The following is a 15,968-nucleotide window of genomic DNA, read 5'->3' as shown; positions in this document are numbered from 1 at the left end:
ATATTCAAGGTGATGTACTTGATGTCATATGAAGTAGAACGGAAGCATTAATACATCATCCTTATCTATATTCAATAAATTATGTATAACCTATCGAAGAGGTTGTGTTCATAAAAACACGTTAACAATTATTTTCCTCAAGATTCTAGGTATTTTAACAATGTGTGAAAAGTAGATGTATTGCTCCTGAATACTAAAAAAATATAAAAATACATTCTTTGAGACATAGTCATGAATCCATGTTGTAACTAGACGATCTTTTGCAGCGAACTGGATCCGTTCACGGTGAAGACATACCATATTGCTTCGGCCTACCTTTAGTTGGCGGACAGCCGTTCTTCCCCCACAACTACACATCCCAAGACCAAGCCATCTCTAAGACGCTGATGCAATACATCACCAACTTTGCCAAAAATGGGTGAGTTTCCCCTATTTTCCTATCTTGTATATTATAATATCAATTTACGTCCTAGATTGTTTAACGTTGATATATAACTGGCGGCTTGCGGGCGTATAATAAAGTGGAGAAAGATTTATGATCATCAGTGTTGGGGGTGTAAAGTCAGACACCTAAGTAATGGCATGCCATAACGCTATATACTATGCCTCAGTCCAATTTCGCACACGGGCTTAATTGATAATGACTCGCAAATTATACACACCAAAGCGCCACTTGATATACTATCAACAATGTTTTAGATTTAATTGTTTGCTAGTTGTTTTAATTAACTTTCTATACTATTCGTATTGAGTTATTATTATATCGAAGAAACCACCTTATAATATGTTTTATTTTAATATATATCATTGGCATTATAGTTTAAATTAAGCTTAGACTGACATGTTTAGGGTACATTGCGCCCTTTTGGCACCACGGTAATAATTATAAAAATAAAGGACATTAATTCCTCGTTATCGCTTCTTTCCCACAGCCCTACCTAAATAGGGGTTCGGTTCAATTTACGAGTGTCCTCGTTTTGCAGTGATCCCAACGCGCCCTCGCCCTCGGGATCTCCGCCGGCTCAGGTTCAGCAGGAACAGGAACCCACCCCAATCACGCCGCTGCCCTTCTGGGACACTTACGACACCATCAACCAACTCTATCTGGAAATAGGTAACATTCGAAGATATAAGCTGAAAGATTTTATTAAAAATATATATTATTTTTTGAAATGATATTCCAGGATCCAAGCCGGAGATGCGGAATCACTACAGGGGTCACAAGATGTCTCTCTGGTTGTCGTTGATACCTCAGCTGCATCGTCCAGGGGAGGCCGGCTTAGCTGATATGTCGATGAGGCATCATCACTTCCTGGAAGAGGGTGCTCATTATTATGAAGGTATTTAATTTAATTTAATATACTGGAATCGATATAACAGAGATTTGGGCATTTAAATAAATACTTTGTTCCATAAAACGCACTGTTTGTACATTAATGTAAAGTAAATCTTCGGAGAAGGATTTGTTGTAGAGAGTTATTCATAAGGTATTCACTGTTCTGACCAATGTAATGCACAAACAATTAGTTTTATGGAACAATTATTTTATATATTGCTCATTCATATATTATTACCATATATTAGAGTAAACTATTGTAGAATATTTTCAAATTGATTCGAAGTTAACTTAAGTGTCTTAACTAGTTAAAAAAATAGTTCCTACGCTGTAGGCTTTTTTGCGAGATTGTGTATTAGAACAACAAGTATTTCTTTCACTATAAATTTAATAAAAAAAAACAAATAAAATCTTTATAACCGTAGTAATTTTTCTAGTCGTGATGTTGATTGTTCGATGCATTATTTTTAGTATGTGCATTGTTATACAGTTATGCTTATAATCATAGTATAATTAACAAATATTTTATTTATTTATTTTTGCTACAAATATCATACTTATAAAAGTAGGTTTTGCTTTTTTTTTCAATACAATAATAATTGTTCAAATTATTTTTTAAATAATATGAATTAAATACAGCATATATTAAAAATCTTAATATTTGTTATTTTTGATAAAAAAATGTCAATATTGTGTTATTTTAGTACATTACATAAATGTACGTTACTCGTAAAAAATGTAATCACTGTCAGCAAGCGCTAGTAGAGCAACAATACAGATTTCGTCCGCGTCGTTCCATTGTCACTAACCTTTTGAAGGCAATGATTCTAAAATTCATATCGATGTAGTTTATACCGATTCTAAAAAAGCATTCGACAAAGTTTGTCATGAGCTACTCCTTCGAAAGCTTGACCACTTCTGTTATTCGAACAGTCTTCTCAACTTTTTTTCATGAGTATTTTGCTGGGTCTTCTGCTCTTTTTGCTATTTATTAATGACATACATGTGGCAATTAATAGCTTGGAATATGAAGTAGAAAAAAGTGAAGTAGGTACAATTTTTTATATATTTTTAGTTTCATTAGTTTAGTATTATAGATGTAACGGCACTGTTGGCTGTAACTGTCAATGTAGCTGTCACTGTAACTAGAATTACCTCTGCTTTTGTCAGTGTTATTGTTATCGTTATGGTTAATGTTATTATTATAGTCATTGTTATTGTTATTCCAAAAATAAATATTTATAGCTATTGAAAATTTATTAAATCGCAGTACTAATTGTTTGTACGATAACAGTACTATAACGCAATGTATAAGTATGTTTTTTTTAGTTTAAAGTCGTGGGTTCAAATCCCACATGAACTAACTGTTATGAAAATATGAATTTATAATAAGTATTTTTTATAACAACAATTCTGATCAAACACCTAAGCTAAGCTTAAATCGCTATTTGATTATCAATTATTCGTAGTTTTTAATATTGAATGAAAAATGAAGGAAGTATTTTAATGTTCTAATATATATTTGTATATTTTTTTCTTGGTTTTTACCGATATTATTTAATTTAACTAATTAGTACAAATAACAATTAATTGTCTTAAAAATATTATTTAATTGAAAATTAATGGTTAATAATACTAATTTTAATTAAATAATAATTAGTTTTATAATCATTTTTATTTTATAAAATATGCATAACGCAACGTTGTGCGATTTACTAATGAGTGTGGGCGTCAAAAAATGCTTAATTTATTATACTTTTTGATCAGGGATGTTGTTTTAGCTTTTTAAAATCACCAGAATTAAGATCAGCTGTGACTGAATTAATTCAACAAAATTGATGGAACGTTTTAATTATATTATTTTATCGAATTTATTGTATATACAATAGCTAATAATGTTTGGAACGAATTTGATATCCATAAATATCGGCGTTGCATATAAATTAAATTACTAGAAATAAATTAACCGCGATCTAATTATTAATCTGATTGAAATAGTTGTTTGCGTCATAAAACAACAAATACAAAAACGTAAAAATACTTCACAAAAATTGGCGACGAACGACTGTTTTTGAGATTGACATTAAACGATGCTAGAGGGTGAACCTATTCTACATTTTGTTTCGTTCAACGAACGAAGTCTGCAAATTTCGGTCATAGTAGACACCACCGATATACATATTATTTACAAATGATTTTCGAAGGCGTATATAAGTATTTATTTTATTGCGAAGAAGCATCTTATTGTCTTGCAATTCGAAACAAAATAAAGGCGCATAAAGGATCATGGATTTTGGAACGGCACTATTTACTTGGGTATATTGAGAAAAAAACGACTCATGTGTTGCTCAAGTATACAAATTGATTTATTATATATATATTTTTTAATTTTTTATTCGAGATAATATAAACGAATTTTCAATAAATTATTCGAATATTCATATATTTAAAATCTATCGAATATTCGATTGAGAACCTTAATCTTTAATTGATTGTGAACATTAATTGTTAAAATAAAATACATAGAGATTTATTTAATTGGATCTAGATGGAATTTAATATAATTTTAATAACTTATCTCCTTTTGTGTTCCGATAACACCACTATTCCAGCAAAATCTTAAATAAAATTCATTGTCACATATCGATGGCTTTAATGAAAAATTTCTAACTTTATATATGACAACTTTACAGGAGAAACAAAAAACTAAATAGACAACTTAAAAATAGGAAAATAAAACAGTATCTCAAGTTTGTAGTGTTTAATTTCTTAATAATTATTAATAATATTATTGGGTTAATTTTAATAAAAAAAATACAGAGGGAGGTCTATATATGTATTTGGATTTTTTAACAGTTTTTAGACAATTTTTTTTTGTATATATAATAATTAAAAAAAATATTTTTATATTATTGAATTGTGAAAAAGCTAAGTGAAAAACATTTTTTTGCTAAATTAATGCATTTTTTCTTTTTTCTAGGCTCTGTCCGTCCCCAATCGATGCAAAGACCAAACTTACCTCATCTAATCGTGCCATCGACCCCTCCGGCTCGGTCAGTCGCCCCATCAGTTCGTCCACCAGTTCCGGCTCCACCCGGAGTCCCAGTTCCGCCTATTCAACCAGTTTTAACACCAACTACCGAGTGTCCCCCGAATGCGACAGTGTCAAACAGAAACATCCACAAAGACAACAATAACCTACTGCGCAAACTAGCTTCGAGTCATTATCAAAGCTACACAACAGCCCTGACTGTAACAATAGCCGTTGGCTGCTTTTTACTCTTGCTCAACATCCTCATATTCGCCGGTATATACCACCAGAGAGACAGAAACAATGGAAGTTTCGGCGAGAAGAAAAAAGAAGAACTGGCCGAAGCGGGAAGTTGCAGTACCTCATCAGGCGGAGAGAATTACGACGCTAAAACTTTAAACTTTGAAACGCAAGGTCAGAGTTACGAAGGCAATAAGAGTGGGTTTAGTTACGATACTGCGTTTCAGATGAAGTCTGGTTCTAAATACGATTTAAGGACGTTTTCGTCTGATTGTGGAAAGGCTGCTTTTGGAGAATATAGCTGTTACGATGAGAAGAATTTGGCAGCGCAATACGAGAAGAGGAGCTTAGCCGATATAACCCTATGTTCAGTTCCGGATAGTTCAGATTCGCCAGATTTTAGAAAGTCTCCTTTGAAGCGTTGCGATAATGGTAGTAGCATAGTGAAGATAGACACGCAGAAGCCGGATATTCAGCGCATCAACAATCAGAGCATAAGGAGCTTGGAGAACCAGACCAGTAGTTTTCACGAAAACGGCAGTAAATTAAGTTTGACCAGTGTTCACGATCGTCCCTCAAGAACGACGACTTTTGGAGAGCCGGTCAAAGTTACGGATAGCTCGACTCAAGTGAAGTTCGCGACTGCCGGAAGCTCCGGAGAGCAGAAGCAGACGACGTTTGGTCCCGATGGACCGTGCGAAGAGGACATAGCGTGTAGTTCTAGTATATCTGATGAATATGGTAACAAGACGGTTAGTGTTGGTAATCAGTCAGAACCTCTCACTTGCGATGTGGGAACTGGGATAGAGAGAAGTCCTTCTATTCCGGAAGCTCCACCGCCTCCTAAGACTGCTCCTCCAGCTCCTGGAATCTTGAGACAGAACCAGGGCAACGCTGGTAATACTTCCGGCATTATGAAGAAGCGAGTACAAATACAAGAGATATCCGTATGAGATGAACTTTTTGATATAGTGTTTTACGGACGAAACAATGTGTAATAAATAATAATTTAAAACAAACGGACGTGTTGAAATGAATAATATTTTTTATCATTATTTAATAGAGGTGCTGTCGTATGATACTTTCGTAATGGAACATTCCTAAGAGGAACCTTTGCATATACTTTTTTTATCTCATTTTTTTTGTACGTATAGTGAACATAAACAAACATCTACAAAATTATATTTTTTTTTTAATTGTGCAACAATCTCTGAAAACAATCTATGGGACACGATTTTAAAACTGTATTGTAAAAAAACTTTAGTAAGGTTTAACTTTGAACCATCACTAGAGATGAAAAATAGTACTAGTTTGTCACTGATCTTCAGAATTTAATTAATTTTCTATTATTCATCATAAACAGAATACCGTTTATAAAGCAGATTAAATTATTTCTACCCGTGTGATAATAACAGTTGCTTACTTGGATCAAAGTTACCTTAAGGTCAAAGTGCATCCGCAATATGGTTTAGTTTTGTGTCCATCTTTATGTTTTTAAATATAATAAAAACTGATACTACAAAATCAATTTTTGTTTTATAAAGTCTATTTATAAAAAATTGGAGTTTAATGATAAATTGAGTTGAAAATTGTAATAATTTATTCAGTATTTATTTTTAACACAAGCATATACCAAAGAAGATTATTGTAAAGGTAAATAATGGTAACGCTAACATAAAAACAACGATTTTCTTTTTAAAAGTGTGCTTATCAAATAAACACAAGAAGAAGACTTCCAAAAACGATATAATTAAACATCTCTATAAAAATAAATTTTATATGTGTGCCTGTGTTTTTTGTTATTTTTTTCACTCTATAAATTAATAAAATCTAAATTATCTCTTGTGATGTATATGTAAAAAAAAGAGAATTGATATTATTGGATAATAAAAGGTTTAATCTTTCACACTTGTAAAGATATTGTGTAAATAAAAACATGTTTTTTAACCGTTTTGCATTTACAGAGTTTTAAAATGTTTGTTTATTACCTAATAAAAATATACTGTTTATATTAAATGTTACTGTTATAGGCTTACAATCTGATTGGAATTGATTTTTAATTTATTTTATTAATATATATTTATGGAATTGATTTTTATTAAAACAGCTAACTAAAATTATTTTATAATTGAATTATTTTGTGGTTCCTTAACTTAAAATTTCATTATATTTTATCATTCGAGGTGTGTGTGATTATTATTAAAGTGAATATATATTATATATATAAAATATATACAAGGTAAATATGTAAATTTGCAAATAAATTACTAATAATATGTATATGAATAATTTTATTACGTGAATGTAATCATATGTTAGTGTTTAATAGTAAACTTTATAAATTGAAACGAATGTATTATCTCGAACAGGAATTGAAAAATAAATAATTTATAACTTCAAGAAAAAAATAACTATTATCGCTAATTTATAGATGTTTTATAGAAGAGTTTAAACTATTGTTTGTTTGTGTAATATTACAAATTTTATCGTTATTGTATTATACAAATATTAAACGCGCCTAATTGTGTTTGTCAAAGTAAATTATAATAAATGTTATGTTGTTAATTTTTATTTATAATAGAAAAAAAGAATTTTCATACGAAAACTAAAAATTGTATCAATTTTTTAGGCTTTCCTGAAAATAAACCCTATTTGGTGTAAAAATCTTATATAATTTTATATCGATCGTATAAATTTCTGTGTTATGTTACAAATTTAATATTTCATTGGAATACCAAAAATTAACCATTAACATAAGAAAAAAATATTAATCTTTAATTATACATATTATGATGATTTAATAAATAAAGCGTTACTGTTGTAACGCAAGATAAAGCAAAAATGTTTTAAATTATTGTTATTTTTCATTTTTATATTTTAATATTTTATTCTACAATATAATATAAGATCAACGACGTAAACGAAACGTAATTAACTACTCTTTTATGAAATTGTCGTACCATGTAACAAAATTTAAAACACAAAAGAATTATAATTATTGTAGCATATGTTATACATAATACTAACAAATTTTTCGAAAAACTTTGTAATTCAAATTGTATGAAATATACATTGACCAGGTATTGCAAATTTGTCTTAAATTTATATATTTTTTATGTTAGGCATTACCTACTTCGCTGTTCTAAGAAACGAGTACATCTATGGGCTGGATCAGGGCCGGCCCGAGGGGCAGGCAGTACAGGCGATCGCCTGGGGCGCTAGACTTGTGGGGCGCCGTGATACCAAATAGAGACGTAGTATTCACTTAAAATTATCAAATAATATAATTTGATATTATTTGTCGCGCTGACGCGCCGACCTAAGCGATTTGCTGTAAAGCAATAAAAACATGCATATATTATTTTTATTTGATGCGAATTCAAGAGGGTGGAAACCGCGAAGTCGGGATGTTGAAAGATTAACAGTATGGAGAGGGTAACACGACGGCGATTAAACGACTAAACTTCATATATAACGGTCATTGATTGGCTAGGTACACTGTTCCATCTTTTTTAACTTTATATAAATCGAGCATCATCAACCATTTTTTTAAACCTCATGTAATCCGAACATAAACCGGCTACAATCATATTTTTCTTCCAACTTCCTTCCTGGTGTCTTCCAATTCTGATGAAGGTGGAGACACTGTCCTTGAAAGAGGTTGTAGAGCTCTCGATTGTTTCGTATACGCCACTCGTTGCTCTCGTATATAGCGCCATATATCTTGCGAAGCACTTTTCTCTCGAATATGTCAAGCAGCCTTTCGTTGGCCCTGGTAAGTGTCCAGCTCTCTGAATCGTATGTCAGAATTGGTCTGATCAGCATTTTGTAGAGCAATATTTTGTACGACGAAATAGTGTCTGCGATTTAAATTGTTTTATTAGGCTGAAATAGTATTTATTTGCTGACACTACTCGTCTCTTGATCTCCTTGCTAACATAATATGAATTATACATATAGTGACAAATCATAATAAGTTTTTAGAAAGACAGATACTGAAAAAACAGAGATACAGACAAGAATAAATGATTTATAAATCCATAAATAAATACAAAATACAGTTAAAGTACAAAATAATAATAAAATACTATGAGATTTTTCTGAGTAACGCTAACATTTGTAATTTAATTAGAGACGTTGTTTTATTATTTTTAGACTCACTACTGTTTTTATGCAATAATGTAAATTAAATATAATAGACATAAAAAATATTTTAAACCACTAAAACACTGCTCGTGATAGATCCAAACTCATTATGTATTCTTTATAATTGCTCTTATTCATCCTGTTATTACAATATTTTTAGTCTCTTGTCCTCACCTATTGTAGTAGCACGTTGCTGTTTAACTTAACTTTCAACCTAAATTTTTTTAGATTAAATTAATTTTATGATAAATTAAATATTTTATTGCAAAGACTTATTTGTTCATTATGCCAAAAATTAGGTAGCACTCTGATAACACTGACGTGACAGCGGCAAATGGCAACACGTTCCTTAGCGAATCTCTCAGTAGTCGGTCCGTGAAGCAGACAATTAATTTAATGTTTTAATTATTGCAAAAAAGTTTTTTCTTAATTCCTGCAATCACAAAAGTAGCGTCGAAGCATATGCTAAAAAAATATCGCCTCAAACTACCATTTTGTGACACACGAAACGGTTTTTGTACGGGTTTTTTGTCATAATCTACCAGGAGTGCATACGAGTGAGAGGGTAGCTGACAATTATTTTTTTATTTTAATTTTTAGGAAAAGTATTTTTTTTTAATTTCTGCAAATTATGCACCTCAAGAGTCACGTCAAAGCATATTCAGAAAGAAAAAACGCTTCAAACTACCGTTTTTGTACGGGTTTTTTGTCATAATCTACCAGGAGTATAGAATAAGTGAGGAGGTAGTGTAGCTAATAATTTATTTATTATTATATATTATATATTTTGTTCGCTTTTGTTTTTTTTTATTAAAAGCTCGTTGTACGCTATACTTGCTTTGAAATAAAAGAATCTATTTACATATATATAAAGCCTATATTTGCATAACCGTAGTTCTCAACGGTTCGACCAATCAGAAAAAAGAATTTAATTATTTTAAATTTCCTTGGAGACGCATGATCTTAGAAAATGGTTACTATGTACATAAATAAACAAAATACACAAGGCTCACTATCGAATGCGTGTATAATGTTATTTTTTTAAGTTTTAGAGCTTACAATGATTAATCATAAAATATAATTGAAATAATTCATATAAATTAAAAAATATGGTCGATAACGCAATGACATCTGTTGATGAAAGTATTTTCCTTTTTTTTACCGATTATAATTATTCGAATTGCAAATAAACCAGGTACGTGTTAACGGTAAACATGTTATACGTATTTAGTATTATGTACGAGGATTGAAAGTTAATGTGGATCAAACTACCTAAACGCTAATAAAACGTATTTGTTATCTTGTGATATTCTGGGATTTGTCATGGCGATTGCATAACAATGATTATGATGCAGGCGGTTATTTAACTGAATAAATTTGGTTCCATTTCGGCGTAAAGTCATCTTATTAATTGCTCATGGCTTCTGAAAAATAATTATGAACCATAAAACTATGCACAATAATTAGAATTTAAGCACAATATTCCTACAGAGAACTGATAATGATATGACGTAATTTTTAAATTAATTTTATAATCGTCCTAAAATATCAGTCGTGGGCGCTTGTCTTCTTTATTCTTACGTTTATTGTGCCATATAGTGATAATCAGTGACTGCTGGTGAAACAGAAACAGGTGGAGCCAGGGGCCAAAATATTATATTTCTTTTTTATAGAACTAAACATAATTTGTATTATACATAAATGGACAAATCATAATAAGTTTTTAATAAAGATAGATACTGAAAAAACAAAGACTGAAAAGTGTACTCGTTCATTTCGAGATTTTCATGGTACTGGCTACTCAAACTAGGCACAACCAACATGTATTTTGTTTCATTGATCTTCAACCTCATTTTCCTGGCTGATGATTCAATGGCGTCAAATGCTTTTATTAGTGCCTGTTTTGATCTCGCCACTATATCTATGTCATCAGCGCAGGCGAAAATTTGTATCGATTTATTATACACCCTGCTGGTTATATCCACAGGGATTATATCAATGCTGAGCAGATTGCACGCTAGAGCATCGCCCTGTCGTAAACTGTTGAGTGTTCGCAAAGGCTATAGATCATTTTGTACTCTCACTTGGCATTTGCCATTTTTCATTGTGAGTTACACCGAGGAAATTAGTTCTTTTGGTACACACTACTCTTTAGACTATTTCACGCTTAAAAAATCGCGACAAAAAACTACAATTTCTTAAATACCAACAATCGCAAAAAAGAGTATCGTGTCAAATAAAATATTAGATTACCTTAATTTGAATTATATTTTTGAGCTCATGTAATGAGGGGGGGGGCGCAAATTTAGTGTTTGCCTGGGGCGCCAAATAACCTAGGGCCTGCCCTGGGCTGGATGATCGCTGCATGATTGTGATTGGTCAGCAAGCTTTGCAGCCTTGCATTTAATTTAAGCAGAGACTCCGATGAGGAGAGGGGAGTCACAAGCAGCCACTCGAAGACACCAGCAGCTTCGGTGCCCACGGTAAACAAACGATCATGGACGCACACATCCCGCCAATATACTCTCGCTGTCACACCACATACCAATCAGAATTCTAAGGATCGTCCACTGACATCATCCCTCCGCCAGCTTCTCTACCACCGCTTGGAGAAAACATCTCGCCATTTATCGTCTGTCACAATATATGTAAATATAATGTACTAAAACTCTAACTGGATTCTACTAAGCGTCTCACTGGCTACAAAGTCACACCCCCTAGGGTTCTCAAACCTTAAAAATGTTTAACAATTCTTTTAAAATATACTTATTTAACAGTTAGTAAGCTACAAGAATAGTAACAATAAATCTACAAAATAGTATTTTGGTACATGATTAAAGATGAGGTCTAAAACAGACTAAAGATTTATTAAAGATTATTGTTTAAGTTGAAGAGTAATAATTTTTAAATTTTCAGAAAAAATAGGTCTTATTATTGTTAGTTAATTTAAGAAAAAAATCTTTGATTTTGCTTTCCTCAGAAACCGACCTTTACATATCAATATTAAAACTTTAAAATAGCTTAAAATATTTAAAAAAAATTATACACTAATGTTACATGTAAAGTATTAAACTAGCACATTTGAAGAAATTTGTAGATGATCTGTTTTAATGCTAATAAAAATATAATACTACCACTAGATGACATAACATTTAATTCGTGAGAGTCGGGTGAAACTTAATAACAACAAAAATATCACAAAGGGTTATTCTTAGTATTATTCAAATAAATTTGAATGGTGATAAACATACAATCCATAAATAGAAATAGTGTTAAAGAATTAGTTACTGAAACAATTAAACGATTGTGAAAAAAATAATTTTTAAAGCAGTGCTTTTAATTTGCTTTCGACAATTTAAAAACATCTGACACTTAATGAGCTCCATCGCTTTTATTTGACAACTTAAATACCGCATTTTATGGTCCAAATTGATTTTGATTGTATTTCGCTGAAGAGTGAAACAATATACTAAAAGCCTCGGCGACAAAAGTTTCTATCGCTTTTTTACCCAGGAACACCTTTCGAATCCCGGTGGAAACTCGGGACTAGCACTCGCAGCGAAGGTTCATTTAACATGCATTGAAAAGCACTCGTCTGAAATAATCGGATTTCGTTATGTCTTCAGTCTGAAAATGCTCACTCTCCGGTCGAGTCGCCTTGCATTCAATGCAAATTCGGGTCGTGAATATATAGTATTCCGGTGCCGGTTATTGATATAAAGCACTTTCCTGTTTCACTCCATTCCCTGATGACAAAAAACCTATTTTTTTCATTCCTGCCCATTGTCCTTTGCCTTTTGTCCGGGCTGAAACAACTCAAGACAATTTACGCCATTAGCTTTCGTGCACAGTTGTTAGCACTTTGGTTCCGATGAGAAATATTACTTAAAAGCTCTCCTATTGAATAAGTAAGAATAAATTTGGCAGATGAAAAATTGTGACAATGCTTGGTAGCATCTGTGTAACCTTACAACATGTGTATATAATTGCCTCTCGACGCTGGATAGGTTATAGACAATCAGAGTTGTTCGCGGAAGCACAAATTTTAATGCTTTTATAAATCAGCTTCAGAAATTGTCAACATTTTTTTCATATGAATAATTTTTATTATGAATTTTTAAAATGAAAAGATTTATTATGACAATGATATATATACATATCATTAAAAAAATATAAATTTAATTTAATTTAATAAATCACAAATTATTAAATAATATCTATATGCTTTTAAAATAAATTTAAACATTGTTGATTTTTATATATAATAAAAATAAAAAGTTAATAACATGTACTGTGTTAATTATTTAATAAAACATTTATTTTCGAACAGTAAATTTATTAAGTTGATAAAGCTGAAACAAAAATGACAAAAATAAAAAGTATAAGCCGTTGATTAAGTAATAGCAATATAATTTATTGCTTAGATCACTGTAACTAATCGCAAAATTTCTGAAAAATACAACATTATAAATAATAAACACCATTGTTTCACAGACTGCATCAGTTATTACACATCCTAGTCTGTTAGCACGACGATAATTAATATTGAACATAGCTGTCAGTCAACGGGTATTTTATAATTTAAAAGACATGGAAATAAATTTAATTACTTATGAAAACTGGTTTCATTTAATACTTATAGAGATAATTATATTTTTAGATTGCAAAATTCGTATAGCCCGATCTATTTTGATCGTCAGTGTATTTTTTTAAATAATTATATGATTATAAAAATATCAAAAATAAAATCTCTTTATAAAGTTAGTTTATATAAAGTCGAATTATCTAGAGCAATCTTGTATAAGACTTATTAATCTCATTATAGATTTGTTCGATAGTGTCGTCGAATTGACTAGAACTCGACCTTGTTTGAGTATATCGGATTTAATCTAAAGTGAGAACAACAATCGTGTTGAAAGGATATACCTTTCTAGAATGATAACAATAAAATTGTAGTTTTAATAATTTATTTCATAAATAATATGCAAGATTATGAAATAATAACTATAAAATAGCAAAAAAATTTACAAAAATATATTATCAAAGTAAATTAACATAAACAGCAATAAATAAGAAATTAGATTAGATACATAGAAAACAACATTAAATTTACAAATGCTAAAAAATCAATATAACACACTCATAATTTAACTTTAAAAACATGTTTATATAAAACTGTTAATAATTTCATAAATTTATCCACTTTCCCTGTCATTTTTTTATGTAATTTATTATATATTTGTAAAGAATCCCTCTTTTAGTGTTTAACTTAGAGAGTATAATTTTTAGGGTTTTGTAGTATTTAAAATAATAATCTAGTATAAATAAGTTCTAAAATGTGACCAAATAATGGTGCTACATATATTTATTTTGCATGTTTAGTTAATGTGAATGTTAATTGACATACTTGCCATGTAGTATAAGGCGCTGACTATTGACCTGAAAGACATGGGTTCAAACTCTATATAGATTTTGGTGTTATTCAACTTATATTATGTCGGGCTGATTGTTATTAGTGATTATTATATGATTAAAATTCTGATTGATCATTACAGATTAGGTTTACTTAATCTCACAGATGAATATAGTGATGATTTAATCATATCAAGGTCGTGCATATTAGGCATATATTGAGCTACTTCAGCTCATAGAATTATATGTATTCAATAACAAAATAAATTATAGGTGTCGGTTTTTCACTAACGCGAGATACCGCAGATAGCGAGTGTACTAATTGTATCTATTATTTATTTTTTTTGGTTCTAATTTTTCTGCACTAGTTCTAATATAAAATGATAAAAAATAAATATTTACGCTAATAAGTGGCTTTGGGATAAAAAAAGTGTTTCTAGACTGTATAGTTTTATTGTATTTTATTGACTGAGTTAGCTTAAATAATATTTTTATCTATTGTTATTTTTTTAAGATCCTGATAAACAAATATACAAATTACATATAAGAGCCATATGTTTTATTTTTAAAAACTCAACTTAAATGGTTCGAACTTTTAGTAGTAATTGCGCCATGAATTTTTTTAGTATCATATCGCTTGCGATTATCCTCAAAATATTTTCTTTGGCAGTAAGCTTTATTTACGAGCTCATTTATTGTTTGCTCAATTTATTTGCCATAACATACAATTTTTACATGTATCATCTGTCATTTATTTTTTATTTATTTTATTTAAATATCATTTCATAATTATTTTATCATGAATGTATATAACCAGATCAGTCAAAGTAAATGGTCTGGAATTTATATAATCATATATAGTATTTTTTCACGGTAACAGCAAATGCGTGCCGTCTATCGTCGTCGTATGGATTAAAATATTATGCTGAAATAAAAGTATATCATAGCAGAAATCCACTCAAGATAATTTAATATGATTCAATCCTTATTGAATCACGATTCTTTAGTGGTATAAAATGAAAACAGGAAAAACATTGCATAACAAGATTTCCTACACCTGACCGAGTGTGTGTACAAATACAATTTTGGCGCAACGTTCCGAAAGAATATATCCGGCGGGGGACGCGTAATTTTGGCGTCGTTTCGCATAACGACGCACTTGAATCGGCGTCGTTTCAATTTGGCCACGCGATTAAACGCATTATAAAATAAATCTCGCCAGTTGTTCTCGCATCGCGTGGAGTTTCAGAGCTAATTACCGAGCGACGTTAATTGTTCCGGCTCGATAATAGATGACACCCGCTACATGCGGCTCTACTAAACGTAGGGTTACCAGACGTCCGGATTTGTCCGGACTTTTGATCCCTTGTATGGGCCCTTTTCATGCTTTTTGAACTTTGATTCAAATTAATTTTTTAGCTCACAAGTGACTAAAGGTCCTAACTTTTGCCACATTATTATGTCGTCGTATTCAGATATATTTGAAATTGTAGATATTCAAGATGGCTCTGATTGATGTGCTGGTAGGTTCTATATGAAAGTCAGGTAGATTCTATATGAAAAACATTGAATGAAGTTCTGTTAATTTTTTTACAGAAGCGATTAAACACGACAGTATTTTGGTTAAGAGTTTTACGTCCCTTCCCGTCTTCGATCCTTTAATCACTGCCGATGACGTGGAGTGGGACCAGACTCTTTAGCGTTTGTAACGATGTAACGGTACATTGGTAATTGGTACAATTGACAACAGCATTATCATCTAAAATTTTGAATTTGAGAATACTGTAAGTATGATACGCACAC

The 15,968-nt window shown here is 30.8% G+C and overlaps 1 protein-coding gene across 1 annotated transcript in view; it reads left to right on the top strand.

The window, feature by feature from the left end:
* Nucleotides 1-6,551, top strand: part of LOC148235695 (neuroligin-4, X-linked-like) — a 32,832-nt gene extending 26,281 nt beyond the window's left edge. The window contains exons 10-13 of the mRNA XM_088184814.1: nucleotides 267-418; nucleotides 984-1,114; nucleotides 1,185-1,340; nucleotides 4,317-6,551. Of these exons, the coding sequence (XP_088040940.1) occupies nucleotides 267-418; nucleotides 984-1,114; nucleotides 1,185-1,340; nucleotides 4,317-5,560 (1,683 nt within the window). The 3' untranslated portion in view covers nucleotides 5,561-6,551. The remainder of the gene's footprint in view (nucleotides 1-266; nucleotides 419-983; nucleotides 1,115-1,184; nucleotides 1,341-4,316) is intronic.
* Nucleotides 6,552-15,968: the final 9,417 nt, after the last annotated feature.

The sequence above is a fragment of the Plectrocnemia conspersa genome, unplaced genomic scaffold, assembly GCF_051122295.1.
Source record: "Plectrocnemia conspersa isolate PC_06_02 unplaced genomic scaffold, ASM5112229v1 ptg000004l, whole genome shotgun sequence".
Classification (NCBI taxonomy): Eukaryota; Metazoa; Arthropoda; class Insecta; order Trichoptera; family Polycentropodidae; genus Plectrocnemia; species Plectrocnemia conspersa.
Note: the sequence above shows the minus strand (reverse complement) of the source record. Positions and strands in the feature narration are given on the sequence as shown.